The sequence below is a fragment of the Acinonyx jubatus genome, chromosome D4 (genome assembly GCF_027475565.1).
Source record: "Acinonyx jubatus isolate Ajub_Pintada_27869175 chromosome D4, VMU_Ajub_asm_v1.0, whole genome shotgun sequence".
In the NCBI taxonomy this organism is placed as follows: Eukaryota; Metazoa; Chordata; class Mammalia; order Carnivora; family Felidae; genus Acinonyx; species Acinonyx jubatus.
This window is the reverse complement of record NC_069391.1, coordinates 13,938,455-13,964,778: the sequence shown is the minus strand read 5'-3', so window position 1 is coordinate 13,964,778 and position 26,324 is coordinate 13,938,455. Positions and strand designations below refer to the sequence as shown.

The window sequence follows — 26,324 nt, the reverse complement described above, 5'->3', positions numbered from 1 at the left end:
CAGATTTCTAAATAATGGTAAATAAAATGGCATCTCATTTCAAATAAAAAATAAATTCTCTTAAGTTTTCAAGCCAGCCTTTACTAGTTTAAGATCTATTCTCTGTTGTATTTCCATTGTCCTTTTCTTCCCCCTCGTGAGTCTTGACAAAAGTGTTATAGCAGCCTAGCCTTTTCACAGATTTACTGGGTATTGAAAGGGACTCTCCCCTTCTTGAAATCAGCACTGCCAGAATTGGTCTTCAAGCCATATGTTGAGGGTACGGAGCATAGCAGTCTCTCCCTGACCCACAGATCTCTAATTGGTGTACTTTAGCTCTATGAAGTCACTTGAGATGCTTGTTAAATGCAGATTCCTGGGCCCTGTCCTCGAGCTTCTGGCCCATTGAGTCTGAGAGGTAGTCTGGGCATCTGCATTTTTCACAAGCACACCAAGTGATTTTTGATGAGGACCACAGTTTGAGAAATACTGGTCTGAGGAAAAGAGGAGCAGTCTCTGTTGAATCACTCACAGAACTCTCAAAGGTAGGTCCTTGGGCCCAGCGCTGAGATTCTAATTTGGTATATCTGGGCTGAGCCCCTTGTGATGTCTACTCTTAAGTGTTAATAGTTGAAGGAGACATGTGAAAAAGATGAACTTGGGCTTTGAAATCTGAGCGTACCGACATAAAATGGAGTTACTTTGAAACCATAGCTAGCAAGGAATTGTGCGTGTATGTAAATTTATTTATGGCTTTTTAGATTGAAAAAGCTGTTGCTGTTTTATGTTTTCATATCGTTTGCTTCCCACGGCAATAGTTAGAACAGTCGGCCCTTCAAGCAGAACTTGAGAAGGAAAAGCAAGCCCTCAGGAATGCCCTCAGAAAAGCCCAGCTCTCCGAAGGAAAGGACCAAGAAAACAACGAGCTCCGCACACAACTTAAACAGCTGCAGGTAGAGACACGTTCGTCCAGGGTGCATTCTCACGTAGGACACCCTAAGGTGTTGCTGCCTGTAGTCAGACCCTTAACAGCCTGTGCCAACATGTTGTAGGCTACTTGAATTATTAGAAGAGAAGAATTCTGGGTGGGACGGTACCAGAGCCTCTGTCCTCTTGTGAGCCCATCGTTGTAAAATTATGAACATGCGCATCTTTTGTGTTGTGGTGGTGATGTGAAGAGACGGAGGCAGTGTCAGGAGTAAAGAGCCAGTGCTGTGGAAACTCACGGGTGACAGCCATACCTTGCGTTTCTCTGAGAAGCAGATTTGTCACCAGACGGAGCTAAAAGGATCAGATGGGTGCATTCTTCTTCCCCTGAAATATCTTTGTGATTATCCAGGAATTTAGCTAGAGTGGGCTGCAGAACTTCTTAACTGTAAACAGTGTTCACAGTCGCCTTCTCAGAAAGGGTTCTACTAAAAATGCAGTCATTTTACATCTGTGGGGGTTTGCCTTGGCGGAATGTCTTTACTGCTGCTGTCACAATAATCTGCCCGACAAACTGCCAGAGAAGCAGGTGGACAGGATTTTCCAGACAATTAAACTCTCTGAGAGAGCACAGATGTCTGAGTGAACAAGTACCTGGATCAACACTCAGGTCTCCAAATCCGTGAGGCCAAGGGCCACTTGGCTGACTGACAGGGCAGGTGTCATACTTCACCAGAAATAAAGGCGCAGAGTTGCCAAGGTCTTAAGGAAGGCTTCCAGGCAGGGGGGGTTTGTGACAAATAAGCCTGAACAGCTCACCCACATTCTCTCCCTTCTTTCAAGGCCTTGGATATTTTTTCCTTAAGGTTTAGGGAAATGTAACCTAGAATTTAATTTTTACCTCTCTCAGTTTAATTTCTGAAACAAGTATCAGAAAAGACGTGCACGTTTTCCATTCTCGTTTGAGTTCTGTGTGTGTTGGCTGCTCAATAGATTATTTTTTTATATCTACCATGGAAATTTTTGAATCACAAAAATTGAATAGTCTTATGTCCTTTTGTTTACCCTGCTGAAACAGTTAGCGGCATTCTGCCATTCTTGTTTTAGTTAGTCCCCTTTTATATTTTTTGGCTGGAACACTTCAAAAGAAAATCTCATACATCTTTATTTCACCCACATACTTCAGCATACGTCGCTTCAAGGGACTAAAATGTGTTCTTCGGGGGCCTTCTCCTCCAAGGTAGAAACCGAAGTCAGCTTTCCAGAACACTAGCCCATGCCGTAAGACTGCCTTAGTTAAAACTAGGTCCTTGGCCTACTAACCTCCTGATAACAGAGTTCAAGTTAAACTCACTCTGCATTTGTCTTTGTCAGACAATCATTTAGTTGCAGTGAACCAGAACCTACTAACACTAGCTCAAGAAAGGAGACAGAGCTGCTCTATCAGTCAGTCTTTCAGGAACTACATGGCTCTCTCATTCTCCTCTGTCTCTGTGGGTATTGTATTTGGCCCAGCATTGACTCCAGCCCTAAGCTGACATACCTTTACAAGGCCAGCTTTTACAGACTTGACGATGTACTGGATCTTGGTTCAAATTTTGGAGAGAGTGAGAACTTGTTTCCTGGCTAGTCTGTGGATTGTTTGGCCTTTGGTTTGATCACCTGTGCCCAGGATTAGACAGTAGTAGAAATACGGGCACCTCAGGGCAATGTTCAGGACAGTTTACAGATAACAGACTCCAGATGGGACAGGCAGTTAACATGTTCATTGCAATCCTGAATTCTCCATTTTAGTTAAGAGTGTTTCACTGAGTTTGAAGTAAATCACTTCAGGGCAATACAATCAATGTCTTAGGATGTAGAACAATTTTTCTTTACAATTTAGGGTGATTTTTAACAGTTTTCTTTTACTTTCTTTCACTCAGTTTGTCACCAGACTGAGCTAACAGGGTCAGATTGGTGCATTCTTCTTCCCCTGAAATATCTTTGTAATTATCCAGGAATTTAACGAGAGTGGGTTGCACTCTAATGCAACCCCTTTCAAGGGGCATTGTATGAATTTAATTCTTGGATCCACATATGTTTGTTTGTTAATAGTGAAAATATGCTGGCATGTAACAGATACTCCCACAGAGAATTATATAAGCTATTAGAGAAGCTTTAGTATTAGAGGTTTCAGTTTTTAGTTGCTTGGCAGAGAATTATGGGAAAGTTGTTGGTTTTGTTTTTTGTTTTTTTTGGTTTTGTTTTTTAACTTTGAATTGTGGACATTTCAAACACATACAAAAGTAGAATACTAAAATGACTCCTCATATACATATTACCCATCTTCAACAGTTAGCAACCCGTGGCCAGTGTTACTCCATCCATAATGCCTGCCATACCCCAACCCTCCCACTTGTTTGCACACTGAATTATTTTGAAGTAAATCTGAAAATCTTACTTTATCTGTAAATACTGTACAGAGCCTTAAAAAAGAAAAAAAAAACATAAACAGATACCTCTTTATATCTTAAAATTTTAAGAATTCCCTAACATCAAATTTTAAGATTATCTGTTTTTACAAGTGTTTGTTGGAACCAGGATCCAAATAAAGTGCACACATTGCATTTGGTTGACTTGGTTCTTAAGTCTCTTGTAGTCTATAGATGTCCTCCTCCTTTCCCCCTTTATGTTTTAAAGAAAACCAGGGGCACCTGGGTGGCTTAGTCGGTTAAGCGTCCAACTTTGGCTCAGGTCATGATCTCACAGTCCGTGGCTTCAAGCCCTGTGTCGGGCCCTGTGCTGACAACTCAGAGCCTGGAGCCTGCTTCAGATTCTGTGTCTCCCTCTCTCTCTGCTGCTCATACTCTCAATCTCTCTCTCTCTCTCTCTCTCTCTCTCTCTCAAAGATAAATAAAGATTTAAAAAAATTTAAAAATAAATAAAGAAAACCAGGTCTTTGTCCCTTGGAGTTTCGCATCCTAGATTTTGCTGGTAGCATCTTTTATGGTATTGATTAACATGTTCTTAAACAGAGGCTTATTTAGATTCATCTTAGTTACTTCTCAGCAAGAACATAGGTACTTGCTTTCGTATCACATCAGGAAACATCCTAATGCCTGGTTCTGTCTTTTGTGACTTTAGGTTGATCAGTAGATTCAGATACTGTCAGCCCAAGTAGAAAGGGTTTTTAAAAAAAATTGGTAAAGGGGATGGAATAAAACTATCATATGACAAGTAATATAGGCTGTATATGCGGATGTGCATGTATTTTAATTTCTTTTGGTAACTTTTACCACCCCATTATACCACCATCCATAGGATGACAATGACCTGTTAAAACAGCAACTTAAAGATTTCCAGAATCACCTTAACCATGTGGTTGATGGTTTGATTCGTCCAGAAGACGTGGCAGCTCGCGTGGATGAGCTAAGGAAAAACCTGAAGTCAGGAGCCGGGGAAATGAGGTAATGGAAAATTGGGATGGGACCTCCTGGTGTTAAGATTGCCAAGTTATGAATGTGAGGTTCATATGGACTCACCTTCCTAAGTTACGCTAATGGCTGATTTCTTTTGTAAGGTTTCCCAAGTCATATTTCCATGATTGAGACACAAGATTGCTTCATTCAAATTGCCTGTCACTGATTTTTTTACATTTTAAATCTTTCACACTTTTAGGTATTCTTTAATTTAAATTAAATCATTTTAATTAATTTATTAATTTAATTACTTTAATTCAATTAAAACAGAAGTTTTAAGAGTAACTCTTGAAAGTTCATTGCATGTGGTCAGGAAGTAGAGCCACATTATGCATTTTATTTTATTTTATTTTATTTTATTTTATTTTATTTTATTTTATTTTTTTTCCAACGTTTATTTATTTTTGGGACAGAGAGAGACAGAGCATGAACGGGGGAGGGGCAGAGAGAGAGGGAGACACAGAATCGGAAACAGGCTCCAGGCTCTGAGCCATCAGCCCAGAGCCTGACGCGGGGCTCGAACTCACGGACCGCGAGATCGTGACCTGGCTGAAGTCGGACGCTTAACCGACTGCGCCACCCAGGCGCCCCCACGTTATGCATTTTAAATAGAAAATCAATTTCAGAAGAAAGCCAAGGTGCATTTAAATATATGAAGGGGACATTTATTCTTTGAGCAAGCATTGTTAGCCTGCTAGGAGCCTGTGTTTTCGGAGTGACGGCAGTCATTGGCTAAAACATTGATTCGCACTTAGGAGATGCTCAGTTGCTCTGTGTGCTGATTCCCGGTCACTGTTCCACGCAGCTCCTTTTAGTCCCGCACTGATGTTACCAACACAGTTTGCACCCAGTGTCTGGCATGAGAAAGAAGAGGTCACATACCGTCTTTTTTCCCCCCTTACCAGAATCCATACTCCTTCAGATGTCTTAGGGAAAAGTCTTGCTGATTTGCAGAAACAGTTCAGTGAAATCCTTGCACGCTCCCAGTGGGAAAGACAGGAAGCACAAGTGAGAGAGAGAAAACTCCAGGAAGAAATGGCTCTGCAACAAGAGAAACTGGTGAACGGACAAGAGGAGTTCAGGCATGCCTGCGAGAGAGCCCTGGAAGCGAGAGTAAGAAAGGGGCCTGAGGCAGCTGGAGGGAAGCGTTTGGCCAATACTCCTGTTTTTCAACAAATTACAGTGCTTCCTTCCTCGCGTAAATACAGTATAATTACTGTTGTTTTAACTCTTAACCAGTCAGACTGCGTGCGACTAAAATTCAGCCCTGAATATGGTTACTGATATCAGTCAGGCTTCTTTGTGGCTGTGTTTTCCTTGTTCTGGAAGCAAGTGAGAAATGTTTCTGAACCTGTGGGTAAACAATACCATATTGCTAGGGTGCAGTATGATGCCAGAATCTGATTTTTCTGCATGTAATTATTTTAATGATGAGGCAAACATTAAAATGGATCCTAGAGAACATTCAAGATGAAACCGCCCCCTGTAACTCATTAGTACAAAATGTCATTATGCTCTTTAGTAAAATGAAATGTAGTTCGCTAAGAAGTTTATATTCTGCTTAAAAAATCATCTTCAAAACTTGATTTTCTCACAGATTAGTTTCGATAAGAGGCAGCACGAAGCGAGAATCCAACAGTTGGAGAATGAAATTCACTATTTGCAAGAAAATCTAAAAAGTATGGAGGAAATCCAAGGCCTTACAGATCTCCAACTTCAGGAAGCTGATGAAGAGAAGGAGAGAATTCTGGCCCAACTCCAGGAGTTAGAGAAAAAGGTAGGGAAGACTAGGGGAGTGTGCCATCTGTGTCCCTGTGCCTGGACCCTGCCCCCGGGGAGCAGGCCCACTGTCGCCTCCGGCAGCATTGCTGGCTCAGGGGAACTGGACCCAGGGGAACCCGGGATGCATTGTGGTTGAATCAAGGGCCCGAGACACGGTGGTGCCATGGTAGATGAAAACGAGAGAGCTGGCGTGCGAGGAGTGACTTTAGACTCTTGAGTGCCGTTGGCAGGAGTTTGCCTCCTCAGAAATCCTGTGCACAGTTGGACACATCCACGGGAAATTACTTTTTAACTCCTCATCTTCCTAATCCTGTGGCCTCTCTTTGAGCTTCTCCATCCCCCCTCAGCCATCTCCTCCCGTGGTCACATCGTCGACCTTGTCCAGTTGAGAAATTGTGCCCACCCCCTCTGCAGTCCCGAACCACAGCACCCCTCTCTGTCTCTCTCACTGCGCCCCCACACTGACGATTTCTCAGCCTCCCTCACAGTTCCAGGGCATCAGCCCCACCTTTTCTGTCTGTTAAGCTTTCCTGGCCGTATACCTTGTCGTCCAATTTAAATTCCATGGTCCACCACTATAGCCATTTTTGCAAAAGTCCTCAAATCCCTTGTCCTTTTCCGTCTCACTTACCTGACAAAACTGTAGCCAAAAGCTTTCTTTAGGCGGGTGCCCATGCTAAGCATTCCTGCAGAAAAACAGCAGCCACCAGGCATAGTGGTATCACTGTCATCAGCCTCAAATGGGCAGCGTTCCCCTTCTCTCTGGGAAGTTCACTGTCCTACGCCTCACCGTTTCATACCTTGTCACTCCCCACACCTCCCTCCTCCCTTCTCCCAGCTTCAATGACGTGCTTCGTACTTCACCGAGAACCCTTCAGTTCCCAAGTCCTGTTCAGTCCACCCCCAAAATACATCTGGAATATAGGTCCTTTTTTTCTTCTCGGATGCCACCACCCCATCCAGCCATTGCTTCTCGTCTGGACAGCTGGTGTGGCCACCTGACAATTCTCCCACTCCCACTGATGACCCTGCTCCACAGAGCAGCCAACATGCTCTTTAAAAACATAAATTAAGGGGCACCTGGGTGTCTCAGTCAGTTGAGACAGTGTGGAGCCTGCTTGGGAGTCTCTCTCTTTCTGCCCCTAACCCCCTCCCCCAAATAAATAAATAAACTTTAAAACACTAACATGAATTGGCTCTTGTCAGCCCCCCTCATTTCCACTTTCTTCAGCAACTTCTGTTGTTGTTATAAAAAAAAAGACCCAAATTCTTAAGCCTATAAGGCCCAGCATGATTTGCCTCTCCTTAGCTCCCTCTTATTATCACCATGCTCCTTCTTTCAGTTCCTCAAAAATACTAAGGTCTCCTGGCCTTCCCGCATGCCATTCCCTGTCCTGGACCACATTCTTCCACCCTCCTCTCTGACTGCTCCCTCCCTACCAATCTAGGTCTCTCCCACAGTCTCTCAAATAGTACTTCGTTCTGTGCCTTGATAGCACTGACCACCATGTTGGGTTATATGTTTTTCTGAGTATTTGTTTAATATCCATCTCTCATAAGCTCTTTGAGGCAAGTCTGTTTTATTTATCGCTGTATGCCCAGTGCCTGACCCAGTGATCCCAAGGGACTGGTCTATCACTTGGTGATGGTGCCAGGAAATGTTTTTCCAATGAATGAGTGAATCTATGATCACTGAGGTCCTTTTATAATGTTTTTTTTTTATGTTTGTTTATTTTTTAATTTTAATGTTTTTATTTATTTTTGAAGGAGAGAGAGAGAGACAGAGCATGAGCGGGGAGGAGCAGAGAGAGGGGGAGACACAGAATTCGAAGCAGGCTCCAGGCTCCCAGCTGTCAGCACAGAGCCCAATGCGGGGCTCGAACTCAAACTATGAGATCATGACCTGACCCGAAGTCAGATGCTCAACCAACTGAGCCACCTGGGAGCCCCTTTAATGTTTACTTTTGAGAGAGAGAGAGAGAGAGAGAGAGAGAGACCGTGAGTAGGTGAAGGGCAGAGAGAGAGGGAGACACAGAATCTGAAGCAGGCTCCAGGCTCTGAGCTGTCTGCACAGTGTCCATCGCAAGGCTCAAACCCATGAACCGTGAGATCATGACCTGACCCAAAATTGGGCACTCAGCAGACTGAGCCACCCAGGCGACCCTATGATCATTGAGGTTCTTGACTAAGAAGACTGATTTCCTTCTAAGTTTACCATACAGTTTTGAGTTGGTTGTATTTATTCATTCACTCAGTGAATATGGAACACCTACTTTGTACCGTGTATTATTTTTTTTAAGTTTGTTTACTTTCGAGAGATCATAAGCCAGGGAGAGGCAGAGAGAGGGAGAGAGAGAACCCCAAGCAGGCTCCATGCCACCAGTGCGGAACCCAATGCCAGGCTCGGTCCTACGAACTGTGAGTTCAGACCTGAGCCAAAATCAAGAGTCAGGCGCCCAACCGACTGAGCCACCCAGGCACCCCTGTACCATGTATTATTATTCTAGGCACAGACCTTGCAGCAGTGAATGGAGTCCCTGCCCTCACAGAGCTTATCTTAATTCATCGTTACCAAACGACTCATCTGTTTGTTTAATGTTTCTTTCACTTTAGAAGAAACTTGAAGATGCCAAATCTCAGGAGCAGCTTCTCGGCTTAGACAGAGAATTAAAGAAACTAAAGAAAGCAGTGGCCGCCTCTGATAAGCTGGCCACAGCTGAGCTCACCATTGCCAAAGACCAGCTCAGGTCCCTTCATGGAACTGTTATGAAAATTAACCAAGAGCGAGCAGAGGTGAGTCCACACGTGCAGAGCAAGTTTCCACGGTGCTGCTGCTGTCCCCAAACCATAGCTGCTTGTATTACTGCTCTTATAGGCTTTGGCTGATTTATAAACCACCGTAAAGTTGTCTGTTCCCCTTCAGACTGAAGATTGTATTTCTCCAGTCACAGCTCTGCCATGGGTCCCTCTACTGAGCCCTGACGAGAGCCATCAAATGAAACATACCATCCCCACCTCAAGGTGTAGAGCTCCGCTTAGGGAGGTAGCTCCCCATACACACCTGAACTAAGGTTTTAAAGGCTTGCCACAGAATCTTTCTGAACCCCAGACTTTTCATCTTGTGCAGTCAGATAATATGTGACCTACAGGACTGTTTTGCCTCCTGACTGAGATGGTATCTGTTAATGGTTTTAAAGGGTACAAATGCTCATGAGATTAGGACAGTAGATCATAGAGAAAATGTAATGATGAGAGTCCAGAGAGACCTCAGTCGTGGAAGGCTGTAGAACAGTGAAGAAAAAGCTAGCCCTTGCTCTTTCAGATGCAGCCCCCTGCTCACGTGGCCCCCATAGAGGGGCGGAGCAGGCTGCCAAGTGATGGGAATAGCACAGGATGACGTGGGACCAGGCACCACGCACGCATAGGGTGGCCAGGCAGGCAGTCGGACGAAAACAGAGGAGTCCGTCTGAGGGGCAGAAATAAATGAAGACGACAACACGTGATGTTAGTGCTGCCTTTCTCATACCTCTGTCCCAGCAGGAGTTGCAGGAGACGGAGAAGTTCAGCAGACAGGCAGCGCAGGCGGCCAAGGATCTGACCCGAGCAGAAGCTGAGATTGAACTCCTGCAGAACCTTCTCAGAGATAAAGAGGAGCAGGTCAGTGCTGGTACCCTGACACCTTCCCCTTATTGGTCCTATATCAGCTCCCGAGAGACAGAATTATTGGAAATATAGTCAGTAGTTCATCAGCACTTTGTCCTCTACCACGTGTCAGGCAGAGTGCAATTTAAATACAAGGAGTAATGCGTTTTCCTCATTAGTAAAGTGTAGGTAAAAGTTCTGGATTGACTAAATCAAATTGCAGGGTACATGTGGGAAAGAATATTCGTTGGCAATTTTGTGTATGTGATTTTTTAAATAGTTTCGACTTGAGATGGAGAAAGTAGATGTGGGCCCTGGAGTAGCAAACTCACACGTGCTGGAGATGGAGAAACTAAATGAGACGATGGAGAGGCAAAGGACAGAGATCACAAGGCTGCGGAATTTACTAGACCTCACCGGGTCTGGTAAAGTATTGGGCTTTGATTTTTTTCGTTGTTTTGGGTTTTTTTTTGTTAAAAACATTTATTTTTGAAAGAGAGAGTGTGAGCAGGGGAGGGGAAGGGTGAGGGGGACAGAGGATCCCAAGCAGGCTCTGCGCTAACAGCAGAGATCCCGATGTGGGGCTCGAGCTCACGAACTGAACTGTGAGATCGTGACCTGAGCCAAAGTCGGACACTTAGCCGACTGAGCCACCCAAGGGCCCCTAGGCTTTGACTTTGGTTTTATAGTTCTAATGTCAGTTTATAGTGGTTTTATAGTTCTAATGTCAGATCATCTTTAAAAAAAAATCATCTTGTTTGTTTTTCACCTTAGCAATTTATTTAGATCTGATAGATCAATTCCATGCTTGATTTCCAGAGCTGTGATAATTAGCTTAATGAATAAAAGCAAAGAATTTAAACATTTTATGTAAGTGAGGTATTAAGAAACTTGATTACAATGAGACAAGAAATTTTGAATTTTCCAAAGAAATAATGTTTACAAATCTGTTTTCTTTCTCTGCCTCCCTTTATAAATGAACAACAGAAGGGTACGTCTATCCTCTTTGAGTGTTAGCAAAAACTTATTACCATGGGAGAGGCTGCAAAGTCAACTTTGAGGAGCCAAAATCATTGGCTGTCATGGAATCACTTGTGTAGGTTGAGAGGAGGGAAGTACATGATTTCATGCCCAACTTCACAGAATGGCTTTCCTTTGCAGGTAACAAAGGAAGCTTTGAAAATGTTTTGGAAGAAATTGCTGAACTTCGACGTGAAGTTTCTCATCAGAATGATTACATCAGCAGCATGGCAGATCCTTTCAGAAGACGAGGCTACTGGTACTTTATGCCACCACCATCATCATCAAAAGTAGGAAGTCTGTGATGCTGGGAATGTGTACTGAATTTTCTTGAAGGAAGTGTGACCATGTTCTCTTCCCCTAGTTTGTGAGCAGATGTCAAGAACAGTATGTCTAGACCAAGCCATGCATTGAGGTTCTTAAGTGTGTTTGATATGTGAGATGAAAATAGGACCTTCTCAAGGAATATTGCCATTGCCCATTGATGCTCTGGTGGTATGTTGTGGGTCCCTGATAGCAGATCCTGCAAGGGGATAAGGTGACTTGAGCCCAGAGAGCCTGTTGGAAATGGGTATAGAACGATGCAGAGGCTGATAGAGAACTGAGCACCTGGATTTTATTTGATTTTAACCAGCATTTCATTCTGTATTTGCTGAAATCTAGGTCAGGTACTAGATGGGGCAGGCACCATGAGGAATGGTCAAGCCCTTGCTCTCAAAGGCTCATGCACTGGTGGGGAGACAAGGACACCAGGGCAGTTACAAACAGGGGCATGCATGTGACAACAGACTTGACCTGTGTGCTCTATTACAGAGAAGTGTTAGGGATTCCTCTCACTGGGGAAGTTCAGGAAGGAAGGCTTCACACAAAGCCATGAAGTCAGCACTTAGCTGTTAAGGGATGGGCTTTTAGGAGGGAAGAGACGTGTGGAAGGGGAGAGTTGGTTTAGCTATGGTGAGTGGTCTTGTGGGGCTGGAGGATTGGCTGGCAGTGGTGAAAGGTGAGTCTGGAAAAGTAGTTTGGGCTCATGTTTTTTGCATAGGGGCTCAGAATGTCTCGCACTGACTTGTGGAGGCCTCAGGGATTTAGGACATGTATAATATAATCAGAGCTGTAGTTTAAGGACAATAACTGGGCTGAGTGTGGAGGCCTGATTTGCGGTGGATAAACTCGGGGAGGAGGGAGCAGGGTGCTGTTTGAACTCATTCCGTGAGGGACAGAAGCCGGGGCTAGAGCAGTAGAGCTGGAGGAGAAGAGGTGTCAGTGAGAGGGTGTTCAGGAAACAAACTGGTCAGGGCATGGGTCTTGAAAGTGGGACGTGAGGAGAGAACGGTAAGCAGCCTGCATCCAGAGCAGAGGGACTGGGTGACATCCTGCTACGATCCGCTGACAGGCAACCGTCAAGGAGAAGTAAGTGGCTATGACAAGTTAGGATCCAGCGCTGTGGAGAGTCAACCAGAGTCTACATCTAAACCTGCTTGACAACCAGGGCTGGAGGTGGAAGCTGTGTAGATATTCGACATTGTAACATTGTAAGGCCAAGCTGGGCAAGGGTTCGAAAGGTAGACCTATTATGACTGGGAAGGAGGGAGAGTTAGCAGAGTAGAGCTTTTCAACCATGCCAGGCTCCCAGGATAGATCTCCCAAATGGCCTTGGAGACTGATCTCCCAAATGGCCTTGGAAATTCACTCGTTTCCTTTGCCTTCATCCGTGGGCCATCAAGGACAAGGCAAAAGAGGAGAAACCACCAGGAAAGAGGAGTACTGGAGAAGAGAGGCTGACACTCAGGCAGTTTACCTGACTGTGTAATCATGTCTCACTTCTCTCTGTGAAAAATGAGAATTGTGATCTGTGGAAAGAAACCAGTTCATTCTCAACTTTGCCACATCTCAACTTTGTTCTAGACTTTGGCATTTCTCCAACTCAGCCTTTTCATTTCTAATAGTGGGCTTTGCTGTCATTTATTTCAGGTTTCCAGCTATAGTTCCCAGGCCACCAAAGACTCTGGTGTAGGCCTGAAGTACACAGCCTCAACTCCTGTTAGAAAACCATGTCGCGGATGGCAGGATGGAAAGGAGGAGAGTGGGCCTCCACCTGTCTCAGGATACTGGGTTTATTCTCCCATCAGGAGTGGGTTACATAAATCGTTTTCAAATAGAGGTATGTTAAATCACATAAGGGAAGTTGCATTTCTTTTATTGGTTTCCTGAAATCCATAAGACTGAGTCCAGGCTCCTTAGCTTGGTCTGCAAGGCCTTCTGCTGTGATCTTGGCCAGTGACCTCCTGTCTCACCTCCCATCACTGTTCTGCACATCAGTCCTACCCAGTTGCCTAAGATAGTCACAGCGTGCCATGTTCCTCCAGCCTCCATGCTTTAAACCCTCTCTGTAGGATGTCCTTCTCCTTCCTCTTCCAAACCTACTGCTGCTCGACTTTCAGCAAGACTCAGGCCCTCAAACACCACTCCTTTAGGGAGACTTCCTCCATCTTGCCTTACCCAGGCACACTGAGCGGCTTTTTCACCTGTGCTCCTGGAGCATGGCAGGTGCGTACATCCTTGTATCATGACATTGATTAGCTTGACTAAAATGAAATGTTCTAGGTCCATCTTCAAAAGCTCCAGGAGGAAGAGTCAATCAGACCTGGGGTAAATCCTCGCTCTTTGACCAAGCAGCTGTGTGATCCTAGGCAAATTACCTAGCTGCTCTTAGACTGTGAAGCCATAAAATGGGAATGTCCCCTTCTGCGAATTTCTTTATTCAAGAGCTACTTATTGAGTGCCTGCTGTGTGCTAGGTTGTCTGTCATCCGTGATAGACAAACATAGACCTGCTTATAGGGAAGGCGAGTAAGGAAGCCAGCACCTTGGAGAGTGCCGTGCATCATGGCACCCGTAGACACTGTGAGCCTTGGTGTCTCAGCACACATCTCCGCTTCTCTGTCTTTATGCAGCCTGAGGCAGACACCCAAATGGTTGCCGAATAAATGGATGAATAAAGACAGAAAAAAGCAACTCAACACATAGGCATAAGAAGCACTCAAGTATCAGCCTCTGAAAATAATACGAATCCCTATTTTGACCTTTTCACAGAATTTTACTCCCAGTTCTTGGGGATCTTGTCCTAAATGCCCCTGTTCTCTACTAAACTTGTTTACCCAATAAGCCATGTGGGTAAAATACTCTTCTGTTTATTTCTGTCAAGATGCAGACAGTGGAGGAGATAGTCAGGAAGAGAGTGAGCTGGATGACCACGAGGAACGCCCATTCGTGCCTCCTTCTGGATACATGATGTACACTGTGTTTCCCGATGGTTCTCCTGTTCCCCAGGGCATGGCCCTGTACGCACCACCTCCTCCCCTGCCCAACAACAGCCAGCCTCTCAGCCCTGGCACTGTTGTTTATGGCCCACCTCCTGCTGGAGCCCCCATCGTGTATGGGCCTCCGCCCCCCAACTTCTCTGTCCCCCTCATCCCTGTGGGGGTGCTGCATTGCAACGTCCCGGAACACCATAACTTGGTAAGTGGAGAGACATGAGACCCCCGTCTACCCCGCTACCATGGGAGACCGAATAAGGTTGTGTATGTGATGATTTGACCTACTTATGAAGGGATTATGTCCCAAAGTATATTCGTAAAGTTGATGTTTAGAATGGAGCAAGCATTCTCTTACTAAAATGTCCTTTTGGATGGGAGTTACGGCACCAGGCCAGACCACAAGATTGGTTTAACCACTTTATAGCAAAAATACTTTGAGTCCAGAAATTAACCATTTTTGGAGAGCTTATTGTATATTTTTCTATTGACAAGTATGATACTAATGTGTACATACAGGAGTGTTCACGTAGTGGGGCCTGTACTCGTACACGCATGTGTATGTGTGTGTGCACGCATACACATGGATGTGCTTTGTGTATTCACACATAGGAGCAGTATATAGCAAGGTTGTGATGGGGATTATCTCTGGGTGGTAAGATTCATGATTCTTTTTTTCTTTTCATAATTCTTATTGTGCACACATTTCATATTCTCTTTTTCCCACTTAACATTACAAACATTTCCCTGTGGTTTTACAGATGTTTTTAAGCAGTATTTTAATGATTGCATAACATTTCTCTATTTGTAGGCAGTGTAGTTGACTCAACTGTGTAAATTTTTAGTGTATTTCATATTCTTTTCTAAGGCTACATTTCAAGAAATGATTACTTCCTAATCACCAGCTTATTTTGTAAACTTACGGTTCTAAAGAATTAAAATGCATGACAAACTCCTCCTTCAAACTCAAGATGCCTAGAGCTCTTTCTGTTTTCCTTTTCCTCCCAGCAGGTTAAGAGGAAGACAAGGACTAGGACCCCTGAGTGCCGGGCAGTAGGTCAGACTAGTTGCAGAGGGCCTGTGTGTGCTCACGTGGTTGGAACGATAGTCCCTCCCGTTGCCCTGCAGTGTCTCAGCGCATGTGTGTTTACGGCAGCGCTGTCAGCTCGGCCTGTCATCACCTCTCGGGCTGGTTCCTTTACCCACCAGCCGTCCCCAGCTGTTCTGTAGTTTCTCACATGCCCTCTTATACCTCCGTGCATTAGCACGTGTTATTTCTTCAGGTTAGGTCTTCCCCATTTCACTTATTCTTCAAAACCCAGGCAAAACCCTCTCCCTCTGGGCAGCCTTCCAGGAAACTCCCCTCCCTATGCCTAGAGAGAGACCCCTGTGTCCGTCTCTTCTGCTACTTGCTGAACTCTGGAGGCAGAGATTATCCATAAGGGGTGCTTGGTGAATGTGTATCAACCATAGTTGGACTGATGGAAAAATTAAAAGCTCTGTTAGTTCATCAGTTTCATCTGTGGCATGTGAAAAAATCGGCCTGACTTGATTTTTCGTTTTCATACTGAAGTCTAGAAGCTACCATCATTTTCACGTCATAGGTAGCACTTTAAGCACAGTCGATTGCAGCTTTTGGCAGGAAAGAAGAGAAACATCAAGTGATGTTTCTCAGTATTGTATTTTTTTTTCTTTGTTCAGGAGAATGAAGTTTCTAGATTAGAAGACATCATGCAGCATTTAAAATCAGAGAAACAGGAGCAGTGCACGAGAGCATCCAAGCGGCAGTCGGTGAAAGAATTGGAAGAGCTGCATCGTAATATTGATGGTCTCTTGCAAGAGAAGAAAGACTTAGAGCATGAAGTAGAAGAATTACATGATACCATCCAGAAACATAAACAGCGAAAGTAACTATGATTATTAGCTATTTCACTTTTATAGTTCTGATAAACATGACATTGGCTTATTAAGGTAACCTGAATCGGTGTTGTCCAGTTGAACTTTCTGTGACCTTGGCAATGCTGTTGATCCATGCCACCCGAAACAGTAATCACCGGCCACGTGTGCCGATTGAGCACTTGAAGTGTGGCTAATGGAACTGAGGAATAGAGTTTAATTTAAAGTTGTAGCCAGAGGTGACTCCCAAGTGGCACAGGGCAAGTCCAAGTTCTCTTGGCCCATAATCCAAATGAGCTCTTCTTGTGGCCCCTCTTGGAGAATGGCATAACCCTCCGCCCTCCCCAGTTACTCTGGCTAAAAACAAGCCGGGTGTGTGCAGCTCTGCTTTCCTCGCTTTCCCAACCCTCCAGTTGGTCTCCGGATCCTACAACTGTACACAAAGAGCTGTCAAACTGGTCCCCTTCTTTCATCTCCACCTCTCTGGCCTTTCATCATCTCCGCCCAGGTCGTCGTAATAGCTTCTACTTTGGCCTCCCGTGTCTAGGCTCTGTCTCCATTCTACCCTGAACGTGGCTACAGATCCGAGCTAGCCACTCTCCCATGTGACTCAGTCCTGTTAGAATGCACACCACCCTCTGGATCTGAACCTGCCTGCCTGTCTTATCCTTTTCTCCTACACGCAGTGTTTGTTCAGGCCCTACCTGCTTTTCTGTGGTTTCCCCCAACACCACATTCTCCCCTGCCTCTCCACCTTTGCACATACTGTCCTAGCCTAAAATTGTTTCCCTGCCCCCTGCCTAACTCCACCCTGTCTATCCAGATAAAGGTCAGAGATCCCCTTTTACACAAAGCCTTCCTCATCTCTGGCTCCCACAGTTCGGGTTGGGAACCTTGGGTATAGTACTGTTCACACCGTGTTGTAAGGAGCCCAGGAAGGCGGTGGCTGGGCCTCTTTGTGCCCCAGCATCTGGCATAGGGTCCGTTAATGAAGGCAGTATCTGCTGAGAGGGCCAGATGGGTGCAGTGGTTCAGGAGTTATGACAGTCCCCAGCTTTTGTCATGTCAGCCAGACTGGCCCAGACACCAGGGTTGCGGGGAGATTGGTGGAGATCCCAGGGGTGAGTGAGCTATGGTCTCTGCCTTCTAGGAGCACACCTGTGACTGTCCGGTAGACCTGGCAGGGAAAAGCCAGGGTCACACTGAGAGAAGAAGATGGGGAATAAATGTGTGAGCGTTTTGGGGCACCTCGGTGGCTCAGTCGGTTGGGCGTCCGACTTGGCTCAGGTCATGATCTCTCAGTTCGTGAGTTTGAGCCCCGTGTCGGGCTCTGTGCTGACAGCTCGGAGCCTGGAGCCAGCTTCAGATTCTGTGTCTCCCTCTCCCTCTCTGCTCCTCCCCCACTCACGCTTTGTCTCTCTCTCTCAAAAATAAATAAAGCTTAAAAAGAAATTTAAAAAAATGTGTAAGCGTTTCAAGGATGGTTGCTTCTCTTAGTTTTGTAGGCATATGGTGGGGAGAGGTTAAAGTGAGATTTTTTTGAGGGAGGATGGTAGGGCAGTGGGGTAACCACTTCTTTTCCTAGTTATAAAAGTAAAATAAATGCTTACTTTAAGGAGTTTGGATAACACGAAAATGTCCAAAGAAAGGATATGTTTGCCTTCATTTAAAGAGAGACAACGTGTTAAATGTTGATGAACTTATTTTCATGTTTTCCTGTCATAGTTTCGTTTTCAAAGAATTTTGACATGTTAGCCTTGAGTTAGTGACTTCCGTGTCTTGCTTTCTGATTTGTCAAATATCGTTACTATCATTGTATCATTGAACAGTAAATCACAAAATTAGGAAGTCTTTGGGATGGTTGGTGAGCTGCAACTAGCAAGATAGATTTAGGGGAATGGATGATTATTATGGTGGTGGTTGGCTTTCTTTTTATACCATAGGAGAATAGAAACGACAACATTGTCTTGACCCAAGTGCTGACAAAAAAAATAATAATCAAAAAAGATAAAACAGCTGCATCGTACTTTGTATGCATCGTGCACTTACTGTCAGCAGCGTACCATGTTGAATAAAAGGGTAAACCTAGACCTTGAACATGGTCAAATGTAAATGTCTCTTCCGGCCCTTCTCATATGAGAGTAGAAAATCATCGTACGTCTTTTTATCAGACTACAAGTGTCTGTATTGTCTACATTTAAAGACTCTTAATATGTTTGTATACGATTTTTTTAGAGACTTCCTTGATGGAAATGTCGAGAGTCTTATGAATGAACTAGAAATACAGAAGTCACTCAAACACCATGAAGATATCGTGGATGAAATTGAGTGCATCGAGAAGACCCTTATGAAACGTCGAGCAGAACTCAGGGAAGCTGACCGGCTGCTGGCGGAGGCCGAAAGTGAACTTTCACGCACGAAGGAGAAAGTATGTTCTGCTGTGGTTTGGGGTGAGGCAGCTCACTGCCCGTGGCATGAAGGACTAGAAAGAAATCGTGATAAGAACATGGTCGCCCAAGGCGGACAGTTGGGTTCCAGGCTGCACGCTGCTAGTTAAGGAGCTGTGAGAATTCGGGCAAGCCACCTGACTCCCCAGCTTTGCTCCCCCTCACCTATCAGTTCAGGCAAAGAATACTTAGGCTGTTCAGGAAGACTTAAAAACTGCCAAGATCATTCCGTTCCTAACACACCCTACTTCCTAATCCCGTGTGTGTCTTTAAATTATTTGGGCTCTGATATCTCTCTGTATTAAATAGGTCAGTGCTAGATTCATCTAAAAGCAACAGTGGATCTCAGAAGACTTCTTCCTGGTATACTTCATTCTCCAAGTTGATGATAGAAAATCAAGCATTTTTTGGTCTGAGGTAGTGTTCTTGTGACTACGATACAGAAAGAAATGGAGGAAGAAAAGGAGCCCCTACTCTTTTGGGCCCCTACTCTGACCACACATTGGCTATTTTATAAATACTGCTTCGTTAACCTTTCCTGGCAACTCTGTAAGATGGTGGTTAGCCCAGTTCACTGGTGGAGCTCAGAGAAGCTGGTAGCTGGCCCAGGGCCACACAGCTCAAGTTCTGCCTCACCAAGAGAGCTTTTTTTTTTTTAATGTTTTATTTATTTTTGAGAGACAGAGACAAAGCATGAGCAGGGGGAGGGGCAGAGAGAGAGAGAGAGAGAGAGAGAGAGCGAGATACAGAATCCGAAGCAGGTTCCAAGCTCTGAGTTGTTAGCACAGAGCCGGACCTAGGGCTCAAACCCACAAACCACGAGATCATAACCTGAGCTGAAGTTGGTCGCTTAACCAACTGTGCCACCCAGGCACCCCACCCAAGAGCTTTCTTAGTTTGAGGAGAATTCCAGGGTAAAAAAGTCCCATACCCACATGGAGCATCTCAGAAACTATTTTTATGTTATTTCAACATGGATGGATTTAAATGAATAGAAATCTGTAACCCAGGAACTGAAACAAAGGATTTATTAAAGATATTCTGTGAGTGATGGCTTTAATAAAAATGGAAAAACATCCTGGTGTCTTTTCAGATGATCAACTGATCATGTTCCTTCTGTCACATGTTAGACGATTGTGAGATAACATAGGCGTGAGCAGGACTAGAGAAAACTTTATCACTGGTATATAAAAGAATATTGATACCAGTGGTAGGCAGAAATAGTAAGTGAACTGAGGCTAGTAAGCTCTTCCCCTTTTGTCCTCCCAAAATGATTCAGGGAGGCAGCTTGCTAAGGAGGAAGAGCGAGGGAGAAGGTGATGCATTTTGTGAGAAAGATGCCAGACATGTTAAAACCTAACATAGAAAGAGATAGAAAACTACTTAGAAATGTGACTTTCTGAAGCATGTAGTGCGTTTTGTCCAGTGCTTTGCTGATGAAACTGACAGAAACCAGGGATCTGGAATGGAAGGAAGTGTGGTGAGCTATCTAGCTGTTTGGGAGCTCGCCAGCCTTCTTGCATCCACACGGGAGATGTACTGGACTAGTTTAACAAGCCTGGGACTTTGGTGCAGCTGCACAGCTTGAGTATTTGGCCCGAAGGGGAGTCACTGTTCAACGAAGTGCAAAGCAAGCACTATTTTTGGACCTTTGGTGGCATTGTCTTAAACCTCTTATTTTAGACAGAAAAAGGAAACCAAGTTGATTAAAAAAAAAAAAAATCTGTTTTCGAAAAGAAAAAAAAAAGTAATCTCTTTTTGCCAAATCCTGTACAGGAGGAGTTTTGAGTACTTCGACAAAAGTACTTAATGTTTGTGTTTCTCAGACATTATTAATTCATCTTTAAATGAAGGAGGTTTTATTTAACACGATCGAATCTAGAGTACAGTAATAATCTCTGTGAAGGAGGGACTGTTGGTAAAATCAGCTTGTTGTCACTTAATTGTGGAGATATTTTTAATTGAATAAGATAGCATAATAGTATACAGATTATTTTTAAGTAAAAGATCATTCACAGTGTCACCACCCTCAAGTGACTTTTTCTTTTTGCAGAGCCTTTCTGTCTTTGCAGACACAGATCTAATTGCACATAGTTGCCCTTAGAGTGCCATTTTAAATTTGTTTTTTTCAGCCAACATAATACCATTAACATTCTTCCATGTTGTTATATTGTCATCTTAAAGGCTACACAGTACTCCATTGTGTTGATGCTTTATCACTTAATCTATCACTTGTCAAGTTGTATTTCAGTACACAATGAGCATTTTTATGTAGTCATTTTTTTACTCCTGAATTCTCTTCTGAGAGTTGGAGAGTCAAAGTGAATGCACATTTTTATCAGTCTTTCTGTATGGCCTTGTCGATTTTCCTCAGAGGTGCAAAAAAGAGTGTGGTAACTGAATCGCTTCTAATGACAGTGTCTTTTTTAGACAAAAGATGCCGTTGAGAAGTTCACTGATGCCAAGAGAAATCTATTGCAAATCGAAAAAGATGCTGAGGAGTTAGAAAGGAGAGCCCAGGAAACTGCTGTTAACCTTGTCAAAGCTGACCAGCAGCTCAGGTAGGTGGAGTCCCTCTTGGCTATTGATGTATTCGGGGAGATCAATGACAAGTTCGGGGCTAAGGGAGTAGTAATCGCCTTAAGATAAATAATGCAGGCTAAGTCTAAGGGGCCTTGCAGAGTAAAGCAGTGTGTTGTAGATTACTCGAGGCTGACGCAAAGGGTTTGGAGCAGCACAAAATGGAGCAAGAAGAAACTTTGAAAGAAATAAACAAAGTTGTTGCAGCAAAAGACTCCGACTTCCAGTGCCTGAACAAGAAGAAGGAAGTACTGACCGGAGAGTAAGTACAGCCTCTGGGGGGCCCAAGACTTGTGCTGGAAGACCGCTCTTGGGGTTCAGCCTTCCTTCAGATCTGCTCCAGTGCTGCTGGTGTTTGTAGGCTGCAGAAATTGCAGAAGGACATCGAGGCCGCACAACACAATGAGGATCACCACCTGCACGTCCTGGAAGAGTCAGAGACCCTCCTGCAGGCCAAGAAAGCTGAGCTGGAAAAGCTGAAAAGCCAGGTATGGCAACCGATGCCTTGGAAAAGCAGTTCATGCTGCTTTGAAACCTGCGTTTCTGTTACGATTATAAAAAGTAATACATGTTTGATTGTAGAAAAGACTGGAAAATACAAAATAAGATATAAAGCATAAATGAGGCTCTGTATCCTAGTGATTAAGAGTAGAGTCCAACCCAAATTTGAATCGCAACTCAGTAGAACAAATAGAATATATTACTGAGTAAAAGAAGTGGGTCTAAAAATGGGATACACCCCTCAGTTGGCTGAGTGTCCGACTTTGGCTCAGGTCATGATCTTGCGGTTTGTGAGTTCCAGCCCCACGTCGGGCTCTGTGCTGACAGCGTGGAGCCCAGAGCCTGCTTCGGATTCTGTGTCTTCCTCTCTCTCTGCCCCTCCCCTGCTCACGCTCTGTATCTCTCTCATAAATCTAAATAAACACTAAAAAAAAAAATAAATAAAGTTTTTTAATAAAAAAAAACCAAACAGGATGCACCCTAAGATCATTTATGCTAAATGTGTTTATGAACACTCGTGCTTATATTTTTGGTCTGTATCAAAGCACAAAAGCAGTCATCTGATAAGGGGAGATAAATATTTTCTATTTTCTTCCTTTTGCACATCTGCATTTTCTGTTTTTTATATAAAATGTGTACTATTCTTAAAGTTGACATTTTTAAATTTACAAAATGAATAAATTTAAAAAATCCCTGCCTGACTTCCATTGCCAAGGTAATGGAATAAGGTATATAGACACACAAGTATTTTGAAAACCATAACCTGAGGGATATTCCTTATTATCATCTTGTTGTTTTTGGTATGATTTGATGGATATGCTTTTATGTATGTGAACTCGAGATCTTTATTAGGCATTTGATGCCTGTACCCCCAGCCTGGCCCTCCTGACTCCTGCAGCTGGGATAATTACAATTAGGCTAGCCCCTGATTTCCCCACTACCGTTAGCTGGACTGAATATTCTCCATCACAGCAAGCACGAAGGTTGTCAAGCTTTGCATTCTTCCCTTTTCTTGAACACAGGTATCCGATCAGCAGCAAGAACTGGCCGTCTTGGACAGGGAGTTAGGGCATAAAAAGGAAGAGCTGCGTCTACTCCAGGGAAGCATGGTCCAGGCCAAAGCTGACCTCCAGGAGGCGCTGAGACTGGGAGAAACCGAAGTAACTGAGAAGTGCAATCATATTAGGGTGTGTTCTTTACTAGTTTTCTTAAGAATCCAAGGGTGATGTTCTAGGTTTATCTTAACATATTTTAATTAGTTTTCTCTCCAAATGCAGCTCTAAATTCCTGAATCGTGAACCCTCTGTAACATCAGTTTGATGTACTGTTCTGTATCCAGGCTGTGGCTGCATGGATAGCTCTCCCATAGTATTTTCTGGACATACCCAAGGTTCTCGGCCTCTGTGCCTTTCTCATACCATTTCTTCTCCAGGAATTTCCTTTTTGGGAATGTCCAGATCCTAGCCATTTTTCCTGGTTCAGCTGCATGCCACTAAGTTGACTTTCCTGACTTTTCCTTTACCTTGGAAGGAATTTCTCTCTTCTGAGTTTGGAGGCACTCTGCAGGTTTCCTAGGGCGTCAGAGCCTTTCATGACCATGTTTATGCTCCTTGCTGATTTCCCCCAAGGTGCTCAGCCTCTTGAGGGCAGGAGATGTATCAGAGTCAGCCTTTTCTTTCTATAACACATTGCCTTGCACATAGTAAGTACTGTTTATGCATTTTAAATGAAGACGATATGTGACTTCCTTACTTCCGTTATACAGAAATATGTTAGTGGAAAATAAAATACAGTGCTGTTCTTGACATAAAAGGCAAAATTGAACTTGTTTCCAAATTGGAGTTTTTGTGAAATGAGATAGTTAATAACAAAACTGTTCTCAGTATAATTTCCATTCATAATTTTGTGGAGGGGAGTTGACTTTTTTTTTTTTTGGCACAGGAAGTAAAATCTCTTCTGGAAGAACTGAGTTTTCAGAAAGGAGAACTCAATGTCCAGATTAGTGAAAAAAAAACTCAACTTGCACTCATAAAGCAGGAAATTGAAAAAGAGGAAGAAAATCTTCAGGTAGTTTTAGGGCAGATGTCTAAACATAAAACTGGTAAGTTTAAAGGAAAACAATCATATAAAGTCAGAGTTTGGAAAAGTGTTTTTTCCAGATCACAGGAAAAATATGAATAGTGAAATAAACTTCTTTTAAAGATATGAAGGAAAGCAGTATGATAAAAGGAATACAATATTTTTTGTCATTCAAATCGATAAAGTTTATTTAAAAGCTAAATAGTCCTGATCATTACTGACCAGAGCGTGGAGAAGGAAGAGCATTTATAGGCTGTTGATAGAAAAATAAATTGGACCAACCCCCCAGTGTTTCAGGACTGAAAATTCATACCTGTTAAACCATTTAGCTCAGTTCTAGTTTCTGAGGGCAAGCATTCATGCACGTTGCAGCAGTATTGGATTTATTTATTTATTTATGTAGTGAGCAAGTATTTCCTTGCTTCACAAATTAAGCTGGCTGAGTTGACTACTTACAGCAAAATTTATAATGACAAAATTTGGAACCATGGCCAATTTAAAAGCTATATTTCAAACATTGAAGGGCATGCAAAAATGCCGATGGGAAGACTGAAAAAATAGATAAAAACTGAATATAGAGTGGAGTCCCAAGTTATTTTGAAAATATGTGTGGTACGTGTGCGTGCGTGTGTGCACGCTCCTGGAAGGAAATGTGTCAGGATGCTGTCGTCGTAGTGATCATATTTGGATAGTGGGATAATGATGGGTTTTCTTTTTTTTTTTTTCTTTTTACTCTTTTCTTGAAATTTTCTATGGTGACCAAATATTTTTTTTAATCAGAAAAAAGTTAATACTTAAAAATCTATATTTTAAAATATAAAAAATTATTATCTGAATCTCAACTTACATATTTTGAAGTTTTTCCTATTTTTTTTTAAAATTCATTTAGATGGAACACTTGCTCGTAGAACTAGATCTTTGTTATGTTTTGGGGTTAAAATTTTTAAACAAAATTTAACAAATTAATGTTTAACAAGATTTTAAAGATTTTTTTTAAGTTAAAATACAGTTAGCTCCAGTAATTCACACAACAGATATGTTTTGATGACCTATTGTTTCTTGTATCCATAGCACTATTTTCTGTTTCAGTTTGTAAGTGCTGTGAACTTCATTTAACAGCATGGACCATGTTCTGTTCCTCTTAGAACTAAAGAATATTCTGGACATGCTGCAACTTGAAAGCAAGGAGCTGCAAGGTTTGAAGCTACAACATGAGCAAAAGTTGTCCGAGTTAGAGAAGACTCAGGTCGAAGTGCTGGAGGTAATAAACAAAGCTGTTTTACCCCTAGCCAACTGCAGTCTTCCTCGGTGGGCACATGTGAGTCCCCTTTTATCTGACTTAGGAGAGACTGGAGTTAGAGAATCTGCAGCAGACAGCCCTGCAACAGAAAGGGGAAATTGAGTGGCAGAAGCAGGTCCTCGAGAGGGACAGACGGGAAATAGAGCGGATAACTGCCGAGACCCGAATGCTACAGTCGTGTGTTGAGTCTTTGAGCAAAGAAAAGGAAGATCTCGAAGAAAAATGTGACAGCTGGGAAAAGAAGTTGGCACAGAGCAAACGGTAAGAGCAAAAACCAGTAAGCTTGCAAGATCTCTTCTTCAAGGCTGAAGCATAATAAACACTATTTTAAAAAGAGTGGAAAATAGAGAAAAGGAAAAAAAAATACCCCACGAACTCAGTGTCACAATACAATTCATCAATACCATTTCTGGGGGAATTTCCTTTTAGGCTTTTTTCCCCCCAAAGCACTTTTTTAAATAACCTGTTGTGTGTGTGTTTAAGGAAAATAATGGATGCTGGAAGATATAAATAAATGGAGAGAGATACCTGTTTGTGGGTAGAAAGACAGTATAGTTAAGATTCCATTCTCCTCAAATTGATCTTTAGATTCAAAATAATAAAAATTGCAACATGCTTTTAAAATAGAAATTGAGGGGCGCCTGGGTGGCGCAGTTGGTTAAGCGTCCGACTTCAACCAGGTCACGATCTCGCGGTCTGTGAGTTCGAGCCCCGCGTCAGGCTGTGGGCTGATGGCTCAGAGCCTGGAGCCTGTTTCCGATTCTGTGTCTCCCTCTCTCTCTGCCCCTCCCCCGTTCATGCTCTGTCTCTCTCTGTCCCAAAAATAAATAAACGTTGAAAAAAATAATAAAATAAAATAGAAATTGAGAGTCTGCTTCTGAAATTCGTGTGGAAATGCAAAGATTGGAGGTAGAATAGAATCTAAAACTTTTTAGATATGACACCAAAACAACTTTGAAAAAGAACAAATGTTCAGACCTTAACACTGCCCTATTTCAAGACCCCACATACAGCTGTGGTGACTGAAATGCTGTCGTACTGGTGGAAAGATAGACAAAGCAGTCCGTAGAACAGAACAGAAAGTCCAGAAGTAAACGCACGAATGTGTGGACAACCAATTTTGACTAAGATGCAAAGGCATCATCTTCAGTAGAGAAAAGGCACACTTTTCAAAAACTGTTGCTGAACCAATTGTATATCCAAAACCCCAAAAATGAACTTCAGTTCACACCCATGCTATAAATAGAAATTATCCCCAAAAGGACCATAAATATCAATGTGAAACCTAAATATAAAACTTTTAGGAGAACACAGGGAAAACACCTTGGTGATCTTGGGTTAGGCAGGATTTCCTAGATGTGACCCCAAAAGCATGATCCATAAAAGAATAATTTGGT

The 26,324-nt window shown here is 43.2% G+C and overlaps 1 protein-coding gene across 7 annotated transcripts in view; it reads left to right on the top strand.

Annotated features, from left to right (window-relative positions):
* CNTRL (centriolin) overlaps positions 1–26,324 on the top strand; it is an 83,952-nt gene that overhangs the window by 44,532 nt on the left and 13,096 nt on the right. For all 7 annotated transcript variants that reach the window (XM_027034989.2, XM_053204699.1, XM_027034987.2 and 4 more), the window contains 19 exons: positions 798–932; positions 4,210–4,355; positions 5,273–5,480; positions 5,965–6,144; positions 8,763–8,942; positions 9,690–9,806; positions 10,072–10,216; positions 10,953–11,101; positions 12,783–12,972; positions 14,016–14,329; positions 15,826–16,031; positions 18,256–18,448; positions 20,898–21,028; positions 21,169–21,309; positions 21,409–21,535; positions 22,571–22,735; positions 23,490–23,649; positions 24,773–24,888; positions 24,971–25,188. In XM_027034989.2, the coding sequence (XP_026890790.2) occupies positions 798–932; positions 4,210–4,355; positions 5,273–5,480; positions 5,965–6,144; positions 8,763–8,942; positions 9,690–9,806; positions 10,072–10,216; positions 10,953–11,101; positions 12,783–12,972; positions 14,016–14,329; positions 15,826–16,031; positions 18,256–18,448; positions 20,898–21,028; positions 21,169–21,309; positions 21,409–21,535; positions 22,571–22,735; positions 23,490–23,649; positions 24,773–24,888; positions 24,971–25,188 (3,221 nt within the window). The remainder of the gene's footprint in view (positions 1–797; positions 933–4,209; positions 4,356–5,272; positions 5,481–5,964; positions 6,145–8,762; positions 8,943–9,689; positions 9,807–10,071; positions 10,217–10,952; positions 11,102–12,782; positions 12,973–14,015; positions 14,330–15,825; positions 16,032–18,255; positions 18,449–20,897; positions 21,029–21,168; positions 21,310–21,408; positions 21,536–22,570; positions 22,736–23,489; positions 23,650–24,772; positions 24,889–24,970; positions 25,189–26,324) is intronic.